Source organism: Nuphar pumila, chromosome 6, assembly GCF_984573655.1.
Source record: "Nuphar pumila chromosome 6, dmNupPumi1.hap1.1, whole genome shotgun sequence".
In the NCBI taxonomy this organism is placed as follows: Eukaryota; Viridiplantae; Streptophyta; class Magnoliopsida; order Nymphaeales; family Nymphaeaceae; genus Nuphar; species Nuphar pumila.
The window spans coordinates 105,590,976-105,614,823 of NC_143254.1; the positions used below are offsets into that span (position 1 = coordinate 105,590,976).

General features: G+C 39.1%; 1 protein-coding gene across 2 annotated transcripts in view; it reads left to right on the forward strand.

Moving 5' to 3' along the window:
* Positions 1-23,848, forward strand: part of LOC149835544 (nucleic acid binding protein) — a 50,227-nt gene that overhangs the window by 16,904 nt on the left and 9,475 nt on the right. The window contains exon 6 of one of the 2 annotated variants that reach the window (XM_090008564.1): positions 5,183-5,230. The exons of the other annotated variant lie outside the window; for it this stretch is intronic. Within the exon in view, the coding sequence (XP_089864690.1) occupies positions 5,183-5,230 (48 nt within the window). The remainder of the gene's footprint in view (positions 1-5,182; positions 5,231-23,848) is intronic. 2 annotated transcript variants of the gene reach the window in all.

Genomic DNA, 23,848 nt, shown 5'->3' on the forward strand with positions numbered 1-23,848 from the left:
GAGTTCACTTTCCATGGTTTCTCTCCATTCGACACATCTTTTGGCCTCTTTAAAATTTCTTGGTTCAAAATATGAGTGGATTGCACTTAAGCATGCCTGATTTTTAGTAGAGAAAGAATCAAATGATACGAATCTAGATGGAATTTTTCTCTGTCTTTTAGTTCTTCTAGGATTTGTATCATGGGTAGAGATAGGTCCGTTAGGTTCACTGTATTGTTCAATAGCACTTCTAAAGGTATTTCTATCTCTATGAAAATAGGTGATAGGGTCTCTAGTTATATTTTCTTCTTGAGATGAAGAAGGGTTAGAATCATTATTGTTTTCAACTAATTCTTTGTCACTCTCATAGGTTGATTCATCATCACTAGAGATGTTATCATCATTTGATAACAAATCAAATAGAAAAGAATAATCAGTATTTTCTAAATGTGATTCATTCTTCTCAAAACCATTAGCATTTTTCAAAAAAGTCACATTCCTTGATACATATAACTTATCATTCTTAGTATCGTAGCATCAAAATCCTTTTGGGGTTTCAGAATAGCCAAGAAAAGCACAAGGGATGTCTTTTGGTGAGAGTTTATCATTTTTATTCGTAAGGACAAAATACTTACAACCAAAAACTCTTAATCTATTATAATCGGGTTATTTTTTATATAAAATCTCAAAAGGAGAAATTTTATCTAAATTTTTGGATGGAAGACGGTTAATAAGATAGACGGATGCAAGAACGGCCTCGGCCCAAATTTTTTTTGGAATGTTTTGGGATATAAGTAGGGTTCTAATGGTTTCAATGATATGCCTATGTTTTCTTTCGGCCAACCCATTTTGTTGTGGAGTCTTAGGACACGATCTTTGATGGACAATACCATAGTCTTCAAGATACTTTTTAAAATCATTAGAGAGATATTCACCTCCGGAATCAGTCCTAAAAATCTTTAAATTACTATTAAATTGGTTCTTTATCATCACTTGATATGATTTAAAACACGAAAAACTTCATGTTTATGTTTAAGAAAATATATCCAAGAATATCAGGAAAAATCATCCACAAAAATCACATAATAAGCAAAACCACCTTTAGATATGACGGGTGCCGGTCCCCAAAAATCCGAATGAATAATTTCAAAAGGTTTTGTGGTAAACATAAATCTTTGTTCAAAAGGGATACTTTTCATTTTTCCAAGAATACAATCATTATAAGAGAAAGTACTTTTACAAAGATTTTTAACAAAATGTAAATATGATAACTTGGTGATGTTGGGAGGACCAAGTCTTTTGTGTCAAACATTTATGTCTTTATGTTGAGCTACATTACAAAAAGTAGTTTTAGGATTTTGGAGAGAGTCCACATAGTACAAGTCTCCCCTCCTAGAGCCTTCCCCAATCAATCTCCCGGATCGGTGATCCTGTATTAAACACTTATTAGATGAGAATTGAATGTCACATCCAAGGTCCGAGAGTTGAGAGACGGAAAGTAAGTTTAAATTCATTTTTGGTATAAATCTAATTTTAAGAATAAAGAAGTTTTGGGTTTCAAAGTTTTCATTTCCTTTAATTTTAAGAGAAGTGCCATCCGCAGTTGAAACAAAAGATGGTGACGGATTTTTAGAATATTCGAAAATAGAGAAAATATTTGGAGACATATGAAATAAAGCACTTGAGTCTAAAAGCCAAAAAGTTTTACCTGGAGGGGAAGGTGTAGACACGACAGTACCAGAAATGACTCCCTTAAGAAGAGGCTGAGGAGCTTCCATAATTTGATTTAGGGAGAGAGTTCCATTTGTGGAAGTAGATACACTTTCTTCTTTTTGGGATGTGGTAGCCATAGTCAATAATTTCTTTCACTTGGGACAAACCGGTTTGATGTGCCCTGGTTTTTTACAAAAATGACACAATTTTGCTATAGTCATTTTTTCCGCCTTGTCCACCTTGATTTTGATTTTTAAAGTGAGGAGGTTTATATGTCCTAAAGTTGTTTCCGGGCCTAGAAACGACATTTGCTCCATCACATTCTTCTTGATTTGTGGGCATTGCAAGAACACTTGGATTTTTTTTACAAATGCCCATACGAGTTTCCTCTTCACTTAACTTAGTAATAACGTCTTCAAGAGATGGAGAGGTAAAAGAGGATCGAAGAGAAGATCTAATTTGCTCAAATTTGGGTCTTAGCCCATTCAAAAAAAAAACCAATCTTCTTCTAATTGTTTATGACGAAGCTCTATGGCTTCTCCGCTCCACTTAGGTTTGAGCATAGCGAGCTCATCCCAAATGGAAGAGAGTTCGGCAAAATACTCTCTTATAGTCATTTTCTCTTGAAGAAGGGTTAACACCCTCTTTTGAATGTAGTACTTATGGGACAAGTCCTTAGAAGTGTACATCTTCTCAAGGTACTCCCATGCTTGAGATGCCTTTTTAAACTTTATAATATTGGCGTTGATCCTTGTCTCAACGGAGGAGAAGATCCATGACAAGATCTTAAAGTTCTTCATTTCCCACTCATGCTTTTTACTATACTCCTCAAGAACCATAGTTCTTTCATCCCCTTCAAGGATTTTTATTTCTCTTTCATTAATCAAAGTAATTTTAGGCTTCGGTTCTGGAATCGAACCTTGAACATAACCCCAAAGCTCTTTTCCTTTAATGTGGGCTTCCATATTTCTGACCCATACGTGATAATTGGAGCCATTCAACTTGAAACCAAGAGAAAAATGGTCTTTTTCACCCATTAGAGAAGGGAGATGAAGGAAAAGAATACGTACCACAATAAGATTTCGAGTCTTACTTGTTGTAGTAGTCTTCTAAAATATAGAATGAAGAGAAGTCTTTGCTCCAATCACCAAAAACTTTAAGGCACACTTTTTGAGGCACTCGGTATTGTGGAGAACCGCACAATTTTCTTTCTCCAGGCAACCTTGCTCTGATACCATGTAAAAATCTCTATAAAAGGAGATTTTGTGTATAAACACAATGCTAGAAACACGAAGTGTGCACAAAGGCACCAAGGAGAACTCTCACAAGTGCACAATGGTACGGATACACATGTACAAATTTAAAAAGAATAATCTTCAATATATTGGAACTCCAAAGGAGCTTTACAAAAAGCTTAAAGAGCATAAGGGGCAGCACCCCCTATATATACAAGGTGGAGAAGGGCGGGGTGGGGTGGGGTGGGGGGCTCCAACATATACTTTCGAGCCTCTCCAACGGTTATAAATATAACCGTTGGAGGGGGCTCCGACGTCTATATTGTGCCCCCCCCCCCCCCCCCATGATACAAATTGAATAAAAAAGAAAAAATAAAAGGAAAAAAACAAAAAGAAAAAGAAAATAAAAATTACAATCATATTCTCAAATGAGAATATGCGTAAAAGGGTAAAATGATAGAAATACCCTTATCGGGTAATTAAAAATAAATAAATAAATAAATAAATATATATATATATATATATATATAAATATAAGAAACATGACATTTTAACAGATAGAACCTATCCTAAAATGCTAGGTCTAAACATTTGAGTATGCCCAAGACTATTAGCTATTTGGGTACTCTTAAGAGTGGGCTGATTAGTATCATCTGTTCATCTTAGTCAAATTATTGAAATTTCGTCTGATGATTCCGTTCATCTTTTCAGATTTCACTGAACATAGCAAAGTGGCAGATAGACCATATAGAACATCTCAAAAGCTAGATTTAGCGATTAATGATTATATCTATCCAAATCCTAGGCATAGGCATGATGAGGTATCATGCACGTAAAAGTCTATTATCCAGTAAAATGAATAATGGAATATGTAGAGAAAAATAGATGACAAGTATCTCCATACACATTGGATACCATGAAACTTGAAAAAAGCATGAGAGATCAAATTTTCATATCAAAATTTCTGAAGACCCTATTATTGTAGCTTTTTCAAATTCATGTACAATCTTTAGCATCTTTTGTTTGATTCTATTTACCACACTTCATGCTGTTGGAAATTCCTATGATGAGTCTTGAAATTTGAAGATATATGCTATCAATTTTTCTAAAGACCCTAAAACTATTCTAGCTTTTTCGGATCATTCTCAAATATGTCTCTAGCATTGTTTCATTGATTCTACTTGTCACATCTTCCTATTCTTGGGGAACTTTCCCTCCAGTTTCATACAATTGAGTACTTTTTTCTGACTTGTGGTGGTAATGAATGACATACATTTTGTTCCAGTAGTGGTTGATCTTGCTTATTTTGGGGTGGCTAGCTTCCTTCTTCCTGGACACCTTTAGCATTAACCATTCCTTCTTTATGCTCAATCTATGTTATGGTTGAACATCTTATCAAATTCTTATGTTGGATCAGTTGTCATGAGTAGATCTAATATAGAAGATCCTATATATATATATATATATATATATATATGGCCTTTCTTGGACATTAACTGGTTCACCATAAATCTATACCCTTAACAGATTAAAGATATGACATCATGTTTTTGATGCGTTAATTGCACCATCATGGACGGTTACCTAAGTTTGTAAAGAAAATGCATTAGAATTACGCTAAGTTAACAAATGTAATTTCGTATTCTTTATAAAATTGCTCAAATGCCCATGGTGGTGGCAATTAATGCAATAAAAACACAAGGTCATTTTCAAATTTGTCAAGGGTATAAATTTGTGGTGAAGTTGTTAGTGCCCACAAAAAACTGTGGAAGTTAAATGCGCACGCGCGCACACACACACACACTTCTATGTTACCGGGACATGCCATTTTAGGTGGCGTACCTGCGTCGACACGGGTACGGGTACCTGACACGCCATTTTTGATCTCCTATCAAATTTTAATTTGTAACTTTATATTTTCAGTATGTAATATACATTTTAGATATAACATATATATTTAGATTATATTCAGTTTATTTTGAATTTATTTTGTATTTATGTGATATTTAATTTATATATAGCTGTGTCCCCGTACCCACATTTTTTGGAATTGCCATGTCGTACCCATAACCACACCCGCACCCATACCCAGGTGACAGCTGGGCTTGCATGAGCACACACCCACACACTCGTGCATGCACACACACCCTAACCCACACACATGCACACAACACACACAGAGGTTCTACTACCTTCATTAGTGATCATTATGGCTCATATTATATGTTTGATTATTTATTTGGTATTGGATGCAGAGAGAGGTTTGTCGCCTTTTACCTTCAACTGTTGATGATAAAAAAAGAGTAAGTTGATTGTTTCCTTGTTTCAAAAGTTTGCCTTATTATAGCATTGTACTATTTTGTTGCTATTTTAGCAAACCTTTTTGCAAGTTTGTTCCTAGCTCTTCTAGTATACCTTACAGTAAGCGTGTTCCTTGTAGCTCCAACTTGGCAGGTTTTCTGTGTCTATTTTATTATACCTTACTGTAAGCTTGTTCAGTACTTCCAACTTGTCAGGTCTTTGGTTATTGAAGAATTCCTTTTCAGCAGAGTGAGATCTATGTTCTCAAATGTTTTATTGCAAGTCATTTTCTTTACACAATGGATCCTAGATATATTACAAGTCGCAACCAAAAGTCCATCTGAAGACAAAATGATATCTTCTAACCTTTTTCAAATAAATAATCCACTTAACCAAGCCCAATATTGAAGCAATCAAGATGCATACGTAAATAGTTAACCCACAGTTTCTGTTCTGTCTGTTCTAATGAACATTTCTTCTGTTATTTGATGCAACATGGGAAAATAAACTAGAGGAAACTATGTATCCTTTACTAACACATGATTATTTTGAGTTAGAATGTCAGAGTGAAATGATCAATGAGAATTTTGCATCCTAAAGGTTATCCTGATACCTATTCTGATATCTTCAGAAATGATTTTCCAAATCGTGTACTTCACTTAGAAGCATCTTTTGAGGATTCTTCACCTAAAAATTGCCTAGTTTTTTGCAATTGGAAGGGGGCATCAAACCCTCAAAGGGTTTTAGGCAGAGTTACCAGGTTGTCTACTTTGGGCTGTCATTTGCAACAAATTTTCAAATATGGTTTTACCCCACCACAATTATTTATTTATTTTAGTTTTAGAAAGTTATACCTTTGAAGTTGCATTGCTTTGTTTCTTCTGTTATTTGGTTCCGTTTAAGATGGTATAGCGGATCCCCTTCGTCCAAATGGGAAGTGATGATTTATTCAAGAATTGGAAAGATCTTTCCAATAAATTTGTGATTTCTGAAGTACATATTCATTTATTAGCATGCCTTTGAGTAGTTTTGAGATATTATACGGTCTCATTGTCTGAGTCAACTTTGAATGATATCTTTATGTTACTTGTTTTGTTTATTTGTGATCTTTATGTAATGACCCCAACTTATCTTTGTGAAAAGTGATTTTTTTTTAAACAATTACAAAAACAAAACCCAAGGATTCGGGGTTTCACAGATTTAATAAATACCAAATCACAAGAGACAATGTGTTGAATTAATGAAGGAATAAACAACTTTATTAATCAGTAGAATAATGTCATAATAGCATAAATAAATAAATAGTTTGTAACATAGAGCCACTCTATCAAGAACTCAGAACATATCACGTTAAAGTCGCAGGCTCCATGTAGCAAGTCACTCCATCACTGAGCTCTCGATCTTGAAAAACATTTTTGAAAAATAGGGTAATAACTGTGAAGAATCCTTGCAAACAATCAAGTTTTCAAATAACTTACTTCAAATACTCAATACACAAAATAAATGTACAGTGTTTATAAGCTTTACACCACAAAAGAAGTGCAATAAATGCACAGTGTTTATAAGCTTACACCAAAGAAAGTGCAATAAATGCACATTATTTACAAGCTTAAGGAGACAACTCCTTACTGTAATACATGCATACAATGGGCTCACATAGCCCTTATTTATAAATATACTTAAGAGACGTTGGGCTATTCCCAACGGCTCTTATTAGAGACGTTGGGAATCAGCCCGTCTTTCTTTTTAAAACTGTATACACAGTCAGTGGCTGACTGTTGTACACTGTACACAGTCAGCCACTGACTGTGTACAAAAACATTATATAAAAAAAACAAAAATAAGAAATGGAAAAAATTACAAAAATAAGAAAAAATAAAAAGGAGGAATTACAATCATATTCAAAAGCATGAATATGCGTAAAATGTAGAAATGATTAAAATACCCCTACGGCCAATACAAGAAAGAAATATATATTTTATATATACAAGTAGATGGATACATGTACATATATATGATATATATATATATATGTATCTTATTATATATATATATATAAAATATATATAGAAAATACATTGTCTTATAAATTACAATTTAACACCTCCCTCAAACTTAGGGCAAGATGACCGAAAGTTTGCCAAGAAGGAAATTGAACCGCGGAGCACACAAAGATTTGGTGAAGAAATCTGCCAACTAATATTCTGAAGTTACATATGGAAGATCTATAACTCCTTTCAGATATGCTTTCCGAAAATAGTGACAGTCCATCTCAATGTGTTTAGTCCGCTCACGAAAAGTATGATTTTTGGCAATGTATATTGCACTCTTGTTATCACAGCATAGCTTGATGGGCCTTTCTATTGAGATCCCCATGTCTTCTAATAACTGATGAATCCATACAATTGTCATGGTAGTAGTCGCCATGAAACAATATTCAGCTTCTGTTGAGGATAAAGACACTTTTTGCTTATTCTTACATCTCCATGAAATCAACGAGTCTCCTAAAAACACACAAAAACCAGTGGTGGAGTGATGGTTATTTGGGTCACCTCCCCAGTCAGAGTCAGTATAAGCAATTAATTTTTATTCAGAAGAAAAGGATAAGAATACTCCCTTGTTTAGTGTGCCTTTTATGTATCTCACAATTCGCAAGATGACACTCATGTGAACTGATGTTGGTGCATGTTGGAACTGACTTGCAGTATGAACTGCATGAGAGATATCTGGTCTAGTAATACTCAGATACATCAAAGATCCCACAAGCTGTCTGTAGGGGTGGGATCAGAGAGAGAAATACCGTCATCAATCTTTATTTTGGCTCCTACTATAGAAGGAGTTTCACAAACCTTATCATCTGTAATACCTGACCGGTCAATAATCTCAGAGGCAAACTTAGTTTGAGATAAAAAATACCTTCTATGAGAGTATGCTACTTCAATACCCAAAAAATAAGTTAGAAATCCCAAATCAGACATTTCAAACCTATCCTTCAAAATTGATTTTATGCTTTTAACCCCTTTAGAATCACTTTCGATTATAAGCATATCATCCACATGTAAGAGCAGAATGACAATCCCTGCATTGGTTTTTCTAACAAATAAGGCAGTGTCAGTGAAACAGGAAGAAAAACCATTTTCTAACATTACGGAGTTAAATCTATCATACCAAGCCTTAGGAGTTTGTTTTAAGCCATAAAGTGCTTTTCGAAGACGAAGCACTTTCCCTTTGGGAGTCTCTATTCCTGGTGGAGCATCCATATATACCTCTTCATTCAAATCACCATTTAGGAAGACGTTTCTAACATCCATTTGATAGATGTTCTATTTGTTGATTGGGGCAACGGTAATGAGACATCGGACAATGACCATTAGGGCCACAGGGGCAAAAGTTTATTCATACTCAATCCTGTATTCTTGACTATATCTCTTTGCAATTAATCGAGCCTTATATCTCTCAAGAGATCTATCGCTCTTAGTTTTTACCTTAAATACTCATGTACACCCTATTGCTTTCTTACCCTTAGGAAGATCTTGAAACTCCCAAGTCTTTGCCCTATTGAGAGTTGAAAGCTCACATTCCATTGCTTTTAGCCATTCATTATTTTTTTTTTGCTTCTTCGAAGTTTTTGGGTTCTATATAGGAATGAACGACGCTAAGGCATACTCTATGTTTAGGAGTAAACGAATCATATGAAATAAACCTAGAAGGCATCTTTATACTTCTCTCAGTTCTTCGTAGGTTTTCATCAATTGTTGAATTGGACCCACTAGGTTCACTGGATTTTTCAATTGCACTCCTAAAACTGTTTCTATCTCAATGCTCCTTCATTTCTATGTTGGGAGATAGGTAGATGAGAAGAGCCATCTTCTTTATCATTGACGTCATTATGAATGAAATCGTCATCACTATCATCATCATGTGCTAACATTTCAAATAAAAATGAGTAATCCATGTTTTCTTCAAAGGGTTCACTCCTTTTAAAACCATTAACATTTTTCCAGAAAACTCACATTTCTGGAAACATATAGCTTGTTATTCTTAATATCATAGCAACGAAACCCTTTTTGGGTTTCAGAATATCCAAGAAAAGCGCAAACAATGGCTTTTGGTGAAAGTTTGTCTTTTTTGTTAGTAAGAACGAAACATTTGCAACAAAAAATTATCAACCGACTATAGTCGGGTTCTTTGGTATACATTTTTTCAAAAGGCGAGATATTGTTTAAGTTTTTAGAAGGTAGCTGATTTATCAGATAGACAGGTGCTAAAGTCGCTTCAGCCCAAAAACCTTTTGGGATGTTTTGAGAAACAAATAATGTTCGAGTTGTCTCTATTATATGTCTATGATTCCTTTCGGTTAATCCATTTTGTTGAGGGGCTTTGGGACAAGATCTTTGGTGAAGAATACCATGACTTTCACGATAATTTTTGAATTCACTTGAAAGGTATTCTCCACCAGAATCAGTTCTAAAAATTTTTAGATTCCCATTAAATTGATCTTTAATCATCATATGATAGGTTTTAAAAATCGAGAAAACTTTATATTTGTGTTTAAGAAAATAAATCCAACAATAAAAAATGACATAATATGCAAATCCTCTTTTTGATAGGACGGGTGCCGGTCCCCATACATCCGAATGGATAATTTCAAAAGGCCTTGTTGTAAACATAGATCTTTGACAAAAAAACATTTTTTCATTTTCTCAAGAATACAGTCATTACAAGTGAAATCACTTTTATATAGACTTTTAACAAAAGATAAATGAGAATTTTTTGCAATATTTGGATGTCCAAGTCTCTTGTGCCACACATTAATATCCTTTTGTTGGACAACATTACAAAAATGGGTTCTTTGGAATTTGAAGGGAATCGACATAATATATATCGTCCTTCCTAGAGCCTTCCCCAATCAATCTCCCGGACCGGCGATCCTGTATCCAACATTTGTTAGATGAGAACTTTATATCACACCCATGATCCGAGAGTTGAAAAACAGAAAGCAAATTTAAGTTTAATTTGAGTATAAATTTAATTTTTGGAATAAAGAACCCTTGTTTTTCAAAATTTCTTATTCCTTTTACTTCAAGAGATGTTCCATCCGCGGTTGAAACAAAAGATGGAGAGGGATTTTTTGAGTATTCGGAAAAAGAACTAAAATTTGGGGGTAATGTGAAAAGAAACACCCAAATCTAAAAGCCAAGAGGTCTTACCGAGAGAAGAAGAGGTTGACATGGCGGCTCCGGAAATAGCCCCTTTTAGAAGAGCTTGAAGTGCATCCACGATTTGTTGCAATGAAAGAGCTCCATTTGAAGATGACGAGCACTCTTCCTTTTGAGGTTGGGATGTAGTAGCCATGACAAATAACTTTTTCCACTTTGGGCAAGTAGGCTTGATATGCCCCGGTTCCTTACAAAAATGGCATAAAAGCTTGCTATAATCCTTCTTCTTTCCTTAACCACTTGAGTTTTGATTCTTGAAGTGAGGAGGCTTGTAGGTCCTTAAGTTGCTCCCCGGTCTTAAGACAACATTAACTCCTTCATTTTCTTCATTATAGGAAGGTGTAGCTAGAACACTTGGGTTGTTCTTGCTTATACCCATACGAGTCTCTTCCCCACTTAGTTTAGTAATTACATCTTGAAGAGAGGGGGAAGTGAAGGTGGACAAAAGAGAAGATCGGATTTGCTCGAATTCAGGCCTAAGCCCGTTAAAAAATTAAAAAATCTATCTTCTTCCAATTGTTTATGACGAATCGCTATGGCTTCTCCACTCCACTTGTGTAACGACCCCAACTCATCCCCTTTGAAAATGCGGAATTTTTTTTTTTTTGAAAAGGGGAAGAACACCCAGCCCAGCCGACCCTGTCGGCTGGGTCCAAAAGCATACACACAGGTCCAGTTTGGACCTGTGTAGGCTGTCAAAGGTGACAGCAAAACCCACCCCACAAAAACTGGATTTTTTTTTTGAGAACACACACCTGCCCCAGCCGACCCTGTCGGCTGGGTCCAACAGCATGTACACAGGTCCAGTTTGGACCTGTGTATGCTGTCAACTTATTTTGCAAAAACTGAAATTTTCTTTTTTTTTTTAAGATATCCAGCCCAGCCGACCCTGTCGGTTGGGTCCAATACATGTACACAGGTCCAGATTGGACCTGTGCATGCTGTAAAAAACAAACAGCAAAACACCTATTTTGAAAAATCTGCCCCCTAGTATATCATATATATGTATCTATATATTTATTTTCCTGAAACAGCAAAAATACAGCCTATACGAAACGGGATAACGGTGGAAATCGAGGTCCACTGTTCCTCTAGGGATTTCCATCAAAAGATGCATGGAAAATCCCATCTTTACCCTATTTCTCATTCGTTTCAAGAAGGAGTACCCGTACCTTTTTGGAAAACAAAGGAGAATAGAGGCTGTGGAGGGCGTGTGGCTGAGCTCCGCTGTTTCCAACCTCCTCTTCTACCTCCTTCACTCTCTCTCTCTCTCTCTCTCTCTCTCTCTCTCTCTCTCTCTCTCTTCTTCTTCCTGTTTTTTTTTTCTCCAGCCAAAAGAAAGGGAAAGGGCTGCCGCCCCCCCCTTCCTTCTCCTGTATAAAGCTGGAAACTCTTTAGTGAGTTTCCAGATTCGGGTCTCCCATATTAGGGAGTTTTCAAATTCTAGACTCCTTCACTAATTAACATTTGGTTGACTATTTGACCTCCTAATCCTAAAAGGTATGGAATCCTCAATACCCTTTTTAATTAGGGAAGAGGACTAACCCTAAACCCTCTTAACTCTATTCCCGAAATTAATAAAAATCATTAATTTAATAAATATATTTTTTTGAATTTACTTATTAATAGGTATTCAAAAGTTCCCAAAATTGGTCATGTTGACCCTGGAGACTTTTTATATAATAATAACCCCAATTTAAAGCTCCTAGCTGAATTTAAAGTCATAAAAATGTTAAGCTTGGATTTTGGATCGGATCCGGATCCAAGATCCAAGATCCAAACCCATACTCATACAAGATTTGGATTAAGACTTATATTCATTCCAGATTTTTGGAGGACCTAACTAGGACCCAAATCCATAAAAATTTGGATCCTATACCTTGGATTCAATCCGATCCAATTTCGGATCCGTTCCAACAAACTGCTAAAATTTTAGAAAAACGTGAATTCTGGGCCAACCGGGACTCGGATTTGAAGAAGTAAAATACCATTGCACTCAGAATTTCAAGACGCATCCAACAATATATTACATGAATATCAAATTCCGAATTTCGCCCGAAAATAACCCGAACTTCGCTTGAATTTAAAGGTTGAATTTAAAACTCTTTGCCACACTTCGATTGGCTTGCCTAGACCCTGATGATGAGACTTGGGTCAAACCCAAACTCTAAGACCTTGGTCTAAACTCGAGCCTCAAACGATTTTCTTACCAGACTTAGCCAAATTTCACAGTTTTCATGAAGCGACTAAGGTCTGAAAACACGAGATCTTACATCCCTACCCCCTTAAAAGAATTTCGTCCTCGAAATTAGAACGTACCAAATAAAAGAGGATAGTGTTGACGCATATCCGCCTCAGGCTCCCAAGTGCATTCATCTAGCCCATGATGCTGCCAACACACCTTTACAAATGGAATCGTCCTACTGCGTAGTACCCTTTCCTGGCGTTCCACAATCTCTATCGGCTTCTCGTCCGTTGTTAAGTCGGGTTGTACCTCGATCGCCTCATAGTGAATTACGTGTGAGGGGTCAGGCACGTACTTTCTCAACATCGAGACATGAAAAACATCGTGAATCTGCGAAAACTGAGGAGGAAGGGCTACTCGATACGCAGTCTCTCCGACACGTCCAAGGACTTCGAAGGGTCCCACATACCTAGGACTCAACTTGCCTTTCTTCCCAAACCGGAAGATACTTTTCGTAGGCGAGATTCGAACAAACACGTGATCGCCTACCTCAAAACTGAGCTCTCTACGCCGCTGATCGGCATAACTCTTTTGCCTACTTTGAGCTGCAATCAACCTTTGTCGAACTAAACGTACCTGATCCGCATAGTGCTGGACGATTTCTGGAGACTCTACTGATCTTACTCCAACCTCATCCCAACAAACCGGAGATCTACACGGTCGGCCATACAGTGCCTCATACGGGGCCATACCAATACTAGCATGAAAGCTATTGTTATAAGAAAACTCTGCAAGCTTCACATGTTTGTCCCAATCACCGGCCCAATCCAAAGCGCACGCTCTCAACATGTCCTCGAGCGTCTGAATCGTTCGCTCTGACTGCCCGTCTGTCTGCGGATGGAAAGCAGTACTAAACTTCAAGGTAGTGTCAAGGGCCTTCTGAAGCTGGCACCAAAATCGAGATGTGAACCTCGGATCTCGATCTGACACTATCGAACGAGGCACTCCGTGAAGCCTAACATTCTCCTCCACGTAGAGATCGGCCAAGCTTTCCAAGCTTTGACTAATCCTGATCGGAAGAAAATAAGCACTCTTTGTCAAACGATCCACAATCACCCATATGGCATCTCGTTGTCGTCGGGTCTTAGGCAGCCCTACAATGAAGTCCATCGAGATATCATCCCACTTCCACTTTGGAATCTCAAGAGGCTGCAAAAGTCCACCCGGTCTCTGGTGTTCAATCTTCACTTGCTGGCAAGTAAGACACCGAGATACGAACTCCGCGATGTCCCGTTTCATCCCATTCCACCAATAAGTCCTTTGAAGATCTTTGAACATCTTGGTGGAACCAGGGTGAACGGAATACTTCGACCTGTGAGCTTCACTCATCAACTCTTCCCGTAATGCTTTAGGAACCCACCATTGTCTCCGAACATAATGGTTCCGCTCTCCTCCCGGCGAAACTGCGCTTCTGGTTTCTGAGCACTATCGCACAACTTTTCAAAGTCCGGATCTTCTGATTGGAGTTCCTCGATTCGATCTATGATCTCTGGTCGTGCCTGCATCCCGGCACAAAGGATGCGTTCGGAGTCGTCAGGAAAAGGTTGCCATCGCACGAACTCCTCGACCAGATTCCAACTGCGTCCAATCAAGCTAGCTGCTGTGACTGACGCCTTTCTACTAAGTGCATCAGCCACCACATTCGCCTTACCCGGATGGTAAGCGATGGAGAAGTCGTAATCCTTTAGGAATTCCAACCACCTACGTTGCCTCAAATTCAAGTCCCTCTGGGTGAAGATATATTTGAGGCTCTTGTGGTCGGACATGACCTCAAACGTTTCCCCATAAAGGTAGTGGCGCCAAATCTTCAGCGCGAACACTACTGCTGCTAATTCCAAGTCATGTGTGGGATAATTCTTCTCATGCACCTTTAACTGTCGGGAAGCGTATGCTATGACCTTTCCATGCTGCATAAGAACGCAACCCAGTCCAGTCCCCGACGCATCACTGTATACCACAAAACCACCTGTCCCGAAAGGCAATGTCAAAACCGGCGCTGTGGTCAACCTCTTCTTTAACTCTTGGAAACTGTCTTCGCAGCGAGAGGACCACTCGAACTTCACTCCTTTCTGCAACAACCGAGTCATCGGAGCAGCTATACGCGAGAAATCTTGAATGAATCGACGATAATAACCCGCCAATCCCAAGAAACTCCTAATGTCTGTCACCGTCTTCGGTTGTTCCCATGACAAAACGGCTTCCACCTTGGCTGGATCAACTTCTACACCTCTCTCGGATATCACGTGACCAAGAAACATCACCCTATCGATCCAAAACTCACACTTTGAGAATTTGGCATAAAACTGATGTTCTCTCAGTGTCTGCAGCACGAGTCACAAATGCTCTCGGTGATCTTCCACACTCTTCGAATATATCAGAATGTCATCTATGAACACGATGACAAAAGAATCCAGCCACAACCTGAAAACCCGGTTCATCAGATCCATAAATGCCGCAGGGGCATTTGTAAGTCCAAATGACATCACTAGAAATTCATAGTGCCCATATCTGGACCTGAACGCTGTCTTAGGAATATCTTCGGTTTTAATCCTCAGCTGATGATATCCTGAACGAAGATCGATTTTCGAGAACACCTGGCCCTTCTCAACTGATCAAACAAATCATCGATCCTAGGCAAAGGGTATTTGTTTTTCACCGTTACTTGATTCAACATGCGGTAGTCAATACAAAGTCGCATTGAACCATCCTTCTTCTTAACAAAGAGGACCGGGGCACCCCAAGGGGATACACTCGGTCTAATAAATCCTTTGTCAAGAAGCTCCTGCAACTGCTTTTTCAGTTCCCCTAACTCAGCAGGTGCCATGCGATACGGAGTGCGAGAAACTGGTGCTGTACAAGGCACTAGTTCGATCGAGAACTCAATTTCTCGATGCGGAGGCAAACCCGGCAAATCCTCAGGAAAAACATCCGGGAATTCGCGGACAACGTCTAACTGCTCCAAAGACGGCTCCTGACTGTCTTGAGCATAAACACTGGCCAAGAATACCATGCAACCCTTCTTGTGGTACTTGGAGACCTTCAAAGCTGACACGATCTTCACCCCATCGGTTGGTCTCGTTGAATGGCACAACAATGCAGACAATTTGGGGTGCTCCAAGATTACCTTCCTGCCCCGACACTGGAGGGTCGCATTATGCTTGGACAACCAGTCCATGCCCAAGATGACATCATAGAATATCATATCCAAAATGACCAAATCGGCCGACAACTCATGGCCTTCTATCACCACGCATACGGACGGAAAATACTTCCCGCAGGAAGAGGATGCACCCATAGGTGACATCACATCAAGAGCCCTTTCGAGGCTAGATGGAACCAAATCAAGCAACTTTGCAAACGAAGAGGAAATAAAGCTGTGTGTTGCACCCGAATCAAACATAACACGTGCAAAGTGTTCGGCAACTAAGAATATACCTTCGATCATATCAGCCTGATCATCCTGGGAGGTTGCTGTCGCTGCGTAGACCCGTCCATTGGTCTTGCGCTGACCCTGCTGCTGTTGAGGCCTCTGCTGCTGTGGTTGTTGCGGCTGTCCACCCGGAACCGCAGGCTTGTTCGGACAGAAGGGGGCAATGTGCACTGGTAGCATACCCTCTTAAACGATGGGCAAAAACCTAATGGATGATTCTTACCGCATCTGCGACATGCCGGTTGGGCCTTCCCCTGTTGTCTCCGCGGCTGAGGTCGGCCCTGTTGCGCGCCCTGCTGTCGGCCGTCCCAGGTCCGCTGCTTCTTCCCGTTCTGCACTCCCCCTCCTGTTGGAGGATTTTTCCTGGTCCCGCCTGAAGAACCTCCTCCGCTGCCACCCTTCTTCTGAAAACCACCTTTGGATCGTTCCCAGTCCTTGGTCAGTACGGTGGCCGACTCGATCGCCTCGGCCAGGGTAGAAGGACGACCCCCGAGCACACGAGTCCGTAACCCGTCCTTTAGTCCACGCACGAATCTAGCCGCCCTTGCTTTCTCATTCTTGAAGAGGTTTGGGCTATACTTCTCCCGACTCCGGAACCTAGTAGTGTATTCCACGAGACTCATGGTCCCCTGAGTCAGATCGAGGAACTTTTGTTGCATCTGCTCCTCGGCGTAAGGAGGAAAGTAGGCGTCCAGAAACTCCTCCCTGAATGTCTCCCAAGGAATCTCATCCCAATCAGCAAATTTCACCCTTCGCAAGGTGTCCCACCAGTTCTTGGCATCGCCCTTTAAGCGGTACGTGCCAAAGGGTGTCTTTCTCTCCTCAGGGACAAGTAAGACGTCAAACACCCTCTCAATCTCCTCGACCCAGCTCGCAGCAGCCTCTGGGTCTGCCTTTCCTGAAAAGGAAGGCGGGTCCAACTTCAGAAACCGCTCGAAAGAAACGCCACCTGCGTTGGGAACAATATTGACCGGAGGGTCACGAGTCGCTGACTGCGCGACTGCCTGTGCGGCCTGTGCCGCTTGGGCCGTTTGTGCAGCTTGTGCCGCCTGAAGGTTCCGAGTCGCTTGCAGCGCTTGCGCTGTCTGCGTCGCTTGAGCCGTCATAGTCTCTGTCAGGGTATGGATGACCTCCATCATGAAATCTCTTTCCTCCTGCCAGTTCGTGGGAGCAGCAGTAGAAGACGAAGCGCCTCTACGGGTATTGTGCGACATCTACAATGTACCACCTTTTTCAAATTAGACTATTATTGATACTACCCCCTTAGGGTTGATCACGAACAGTATTCGTTCCCGAATCACATCAGACTTTTAAAGTTCACACCAAAGAACATGGAATTATAATTACCATAATCACACAGAACTTATATAAATTAAGTAAAAGTATTAAGCAACCATACCAGTGAAGAAGACTGCTCTGGAGGACGAGTCACAACTTGTTGACGCTTCAGGACAGGGCTCACATACCAATTATGAAAATTAAACACTCAAAGACGATAAAATTGCAAGTATTTGTGGTGGCTCTGATACCAAACCTGTAACGACCCCAACTCATCCCCTTTAAAAATGCGGAATTTTTTTTTTTTGAAAAGGGGAAGAACACCCAGCCCAGCCGACCCTGTCGGCTGGGTCCAAAAGCATACACACAGGTCCAGTTTGGACCTGTGTAGGCTGTCAAAGGTGACAGCAAAACCCACCCCACAAAAACTGGATTTTTTTTTTTGAGAACACACACCTGCCCCAGCCGACCCTGTCGGCTGGGTCCAACAGCATGTACACAGGTCAAGTTTGGACCTGTGTATGCTGTCAACTTATTTTGCAAAAACTGAAATTTTCTTTTTTTTTTTAAGATATCCAGCCCAGCCGACCCTGTCGGTTGGGTCCGATACATGTACACAGGTCCAAATTGGACCTGTGCATGCTGTCAAAAAACAAACAGCAAAACACCTATTTTGAAAAATCTGCCCCTAGTATATCATATATATGTATCTATATATTTATTTTCCTGAAACAGCAAAAATACAGCCTATACGAAACGGGATAACGGTGGAAATCGAGGTCCACTGTTCCTCTAGGGATTTCCATCAAAAGATGCATGGAAAATCCCATCTTTACCCTATTTCTCATTCGTTTCAAGAAGGAGTACCCGTACCTTTTTGGAAAACAAAGGAGAATAGAGGTTGTGGAGGGCGTGTGGCTGAGCTCCGCTGTTTCCAACCTCCTCTTCTACCTCCTTCACTCTCTCTCTCTCTCTCTCTCTCTCTTCTTCTTCCTGTTTTTTTTTTCTCCAGCCAAAAGAAAGGGAAAGGGCTGCCCCCCCCCTTCCTTCTCCTGTATAAAGTTGGAAACTCTTTAGTGAGTTTCCAGATTTGGGTCTCCCATATTAGGGAGTTTCCAAATTCTAGACTCCTTCACTAATTAACATTTGGTTGACTATTTGACCTCCTAATCCTAAAAGGTATGGAATCCTCAATACCCTTTTTAATTAGGGAAGAGGACTAACCCTAAACCCTCTTAACTCTATTCCCGAAATTAATAAAAATCATTAATTTAATAAATATATTTTTTTGAATTTACTTATTAGTAGGTATTCAAAAGTTCCCAAAATTGGTCATGTTGACCCTGGAGACTTTTTATATAATAATAACCCCAATTTAAAGCTCCTAGCTGAATTTAAAGTCATAAAAATGTTAAGCTTGGATTTTAGATCGGATCCGGATCCAAGATCCAAACCCATACTCATACAAGATTTGGATTAAGACTTATATTCATTCCAGATTTTTAGAGGATCTAACTAGGACCCAAATCCATAAAAATTTGGATCCTATACCTTGGATTCAATCCGATCCAATTTCGGATCCGTTCCAACAAACTGCTAAAATTTTAGAAAAAACGTGAATTCTGGGCCAACCGGGACTCGGATTTGAAGAAGTAAAATACCATTGCACTCAGAATTTCAAGACGCATCCAACAATATATTACATGAATATCAAATTCCGAATTTCGCCCGAAAATAACCCGAAATTCGCTTGAATTTCGCTTGAATTTAAAGGTTGAATTTAAAAATCTTTGCCACACTTCGATTGGCTTGCCTAGACCCTGATGATGAGACTTGGGTCAAACCCAAACTCTAAGACCTTGGTCTAAACTCGAGCCTCAAACGATTTTCTTACCAGACTTAGCCAAATTTCACAGTTTTCATGAAGCGACTAAGGTCTGAAAACACGAGATCTTACAACTTGGGTTCGAGCATACCCAGCTCATCCCAAATAGAAGAGAGTTCGGCAAAATACTCCCTTATAGTCATCTCTCCTTGATGAAGAGTTAGAGCTCTCTTTTGGAGGTAATATTTATGAGACAAGTCCTTAGAGGTGTACATCTTCTCAAGGTACTCCCACACTTGAGAAGCCTTCTTAAACTTTATAATATTGGCGTTAATTCTTGTTTCTACGGATGAGAAAATCCATGAGAGGGTTTTAAAATTCCTCATCTCCCATTCTTCATGCTTTTTGGTGTAGTCTTCAAGAGCCTTGGCTCTTTCTTCGCCTTCAATGATTTTTATTTCTCTTTTCTCCGTCAAGGTTATCTTTGGCTCCGATTTTAGAATCGAGCCTTGAACATAACCCCAAAGCCCTTTTCCTTTAATGTGAGCCTCCATGTTTCCGGCCCAGACGTGATAGTTGGACCCATTGAGTTTGAAGCCGAGAGAAAAATGAATCTTTTTCACCCATTAGAGAGGAAAGATGATGAAAAAGAATACGTATCACAAAGGATTTTTAGACCTTTCTTGATAGAAGAGTCTTCTAAAATATTGGATGAACAAGCGAATCCATTTCAATCACCAAAAAAATTGAGGGCACGCTTTTCGAGGCACCCCAAAAAGTGATAATCCACACAATATTTTTTTTTCTCCAACCTTGCTCTGATACCATGTGAAGAATCCTTGCAAACAATCAAGTTCTCAAATAACTTGATACTTCAAATACTCAATACACAAAATAAATGTACAATGTTTATAAGCTTTAAACCACAAAAGAAGTGCAATAAATGCACAATGTTTATAAGCTTTACACCAAAGAAAGTGCAATAAATGCACAATGTTTATAAGCTTAAGGAGACAACTCCTTACTGGAACACATGCATACAATGGGCTCACATAGCCCTTATTTATAAGCATACTTAAGAGACGTTGGGCTATTCCCAACAACTCTTATTAGAGACGTTGGGAATCAACCCAACATCTATCTTTTTAAAACTGTGTACACAGTCAGTGGCTGACTGTTGTACACTGTACACAGTCAGCCACTGATTGTGTACAAAAACATTATATAAAAAAAACAAAAATATGAAATGAAAAAATTACAAAAATAAGAAAAAATAAAAAGGAGGAATTACAATCATATTCAAAAGCATGAATATGCGTAAAATGTAGAAACGACTAAAATACCCCTACAACCAATACAAGAAAGAAATATATATTTTATATATACAAGTAGATGGATACATATACATATATATGAAATACATATACATATATATGAAATACATATACGTATATGTATCTTCTTTTATATATATAAAATATATATAGAAAATACATTGTCTTATAAGCGTTTTACGAATTCTTCTAAAAATACAAACAAAAAAGAAATATCATAAACCAAATTCATGCATACTTTTAGAGAAATATAACAATAATTTTTATGATCAATTTATCATTCAAGCATTTAACATAAGTATCATGCGATAACAAATATCATGTAAAACAGAATAAACATGAATGCATGAAGTAATGCAGAAGAGTAAAGATGCATGCTTCAATGCACATTCATGAATAACTTATTAAGTTATTTATCAGTTACTTTTGTATGCATGTCCCTAGTACAACAACAACAACAACAACAACAACAACTACAACTACGCCTTAATCCCAAAACAATTAGGGTCGGCGATATGAACCAATAAAGAAAATCATTATGTGTCTTCCACATGAATCCTTCTCCTCCAATCATTTCTATCCAATGCATGTCCCTAGTAAATGCACATAATTTTAGTGTGTACTTTTTCTTAAACCTACAGGTACCCAAAATGAACACAACAATTTTTGAAGCTCAAGGTAAGTTCTCAGTTGTAGTTTAATACACAATTTGTAATTTGTTACTAGGTTTCCCACTTATTCCTCGATCGATATTGTTGAGAATAAGTGGTTTTAAGTAAAGTAATTTTATAGTAAGATGCTTTTTGCAATTTTACGTTTATAATGGGGCTTTCTTGTAATTATGTTTTAAGCCTCTCTCTATTTAACATAGAGAGAGGCCCTAATAACAAGACGATGCTCTCGATTTTCTGTGCAGCTTTCTCTCTCTCTCTCTCTCTCTCTCTCTCCCTCTCTCTCTCTCTCTTCTCGTCTCCCTCTATGGCTCGGTCCATCTTCTACATGGTATCAAAGCTTGGCCGATCGTGGGAGCGTGATCGACTGTGACATTGGTATCGACTGTGACGTGGGTGCGTGATCGAGTGAGATCAAAGCACAGTCGATCGTGGAGGCTTTCTTGAGCGTGATCAAACCTCGATCCAATGTGTAGTTTTTCTAATCAGGTCAGCGATTTAAATTATTTTTTTTTTTTAAGATCTGATGACAGATCTGGGCATGCTGCTGGTCGTGGATGCCTGCTGTGGATTTTGTATCGTTGGTAGTTCCTGCCGTGATTCTGGTAACTACCCACGCTGGGAGTTTGATTGCTGTTAGGCGTGTGCTTGCTGTTGGTGATTCTACATATAGTTGGGGCCTTGTTTTTTCTTTCGTGAAGATCTTGATATCGTGGATGATTGTTGTTGGGAGTTTTCCTGCTGTTGGTGGTTCTACATATGGTTGGGGCCCTATTTTTTTTAAATTTGCGTGAGATCTTGATATCGTGGACATCGGTACAGTGTGCACTGACCCACGTCAGTTTCTGTGGGTTACTATCTTTGCCTTCTAACCTGCTGAGAATGTTTAAAAGAAATCAGTGCTTCTATCTCAGCTCGTGATACCCTGATTTTTGGGTCCTGAGTGTTTTTTTGTGGTGTCATGTCATGACTTCCTTTTTTTTTTTGTTTTGGAAACAACACTCCAACACGTAGTGGTGTTATGAAACAACTTCTACATATGCAGAAGTTCTGTTAGTCGTGATTCACTGATGTGCTGAAATTTTGTTTTCTGTTTGTGGGCTGCTGCTCACTACTGTCGTGGGGTTTGTTTTGTTTTGTTCGTGTGGGAACAGTTGCTGATTGTATTATCAGTTGGTGTGTGAGTGTAACACACGGTTATCCCTGTTTCTGATTGGAGGCTGTCTATTTGTTTTGAAATTAGAAGTATGGCTGAAACTTCGAAATGTGATTCAAAATTGGAAAATATTGGAGAATATAAGGCATTTGCCAATCCATTTTCGTACGGCTCGTCTGTTAGGTTGAATGAGACTAACTATGCCAGGTGGTCCAGAACATTTATGATGTCGGTATCTGGACATCGTCGAAAACATATCTTGTTGGAAGTGGAACCCACTGAAAAGGTGGGAAAATATGTTACCTGGGATGAAGATAATGACATAGTTATGTCATGGATTATGAATAGTGTCGAACCCCATATTGCAGATGGTTTAATTTACTATAATACAGCTAAACAGATGTGGGACAATCTCTGAGATACATACTCACAAGAGACTAATGTGAGTCTTATCCTACAAGTCGAACAAGAAATATATAATTTACAGCAGGGAGATCAAACCTTCGCCCAGTACTATGCCTCTGTAAAAGCTGCGTTTGAAAGACTTAATGCTCACAGACCCCTCTGTTGTTCGAAACAAAAGGATCATCAAGAACAAACTATGGTTGCCAGGTTTCTTACAGGTTTATCTTCAGATTTCTCTGTTGCCAAAGTCCAAATGCTGACTGGTTCAGATGTACCTACTCTTGCTGAGGCATATAATCGTCTGAGCAGACTTGCGATATCTCTTCCACATTCTCAGCCTGTGACTCAGTCATCTGCCTTGGTTGTCTCATCTGGTTATGGATGTGGAAATCTTCAGAACATCAGAGGACGAGGTCGTGGACGAGGTATGGGCGGTAGAGGAAAGCTTCAATGTACATTCTGTGGAAAATCTGGACATTTAGAAGATCGTTGCTGGGATAAGCATGGTCGACCAACCTCCTCTTCATCAAAGTCATATGCTCCTAAAGCACATGTTACTACTCTCGAGGCAACAAAGGCACAGGAAAATATCTCTGCAAGTGACAGTAGTATCACCCTCAGTCGTGCTGAGTACGATGAGCTGATAGCTCTTCGTCCTTTGAGTTCTACCTCTCCTATAGTTGGTGTTGCCTATTCAACCGGAAATCTTCTTCATCCGACTGACAGTAAGTGGATTATTGATTCTGGTGCATCCAGACATTTGTGTGGAAATTCACTTGTCTTTTCAGAACTAAAGGGTATTAAGGCCCAGCTTGGAGTCTCATTAGCCGATGGGAGCACCTCCCCGGTTGTTGGTCAGGGAAATATTTCTATATCCTCCTCATTACAGATGAAAAATGCTCTTCATGCTCCAAAATTTCCTCAAAGTTTACTTTCTTTTAGCTGCCTTGTAAAAGAACAAAAGTGTAGAGTAATATTTGATCCAATGGGTTGTCATTTTCAGGATTTGCTGACGGGGAAGAAGATTGGTGGAGGCTATGAAGAAAATGAAATTTAC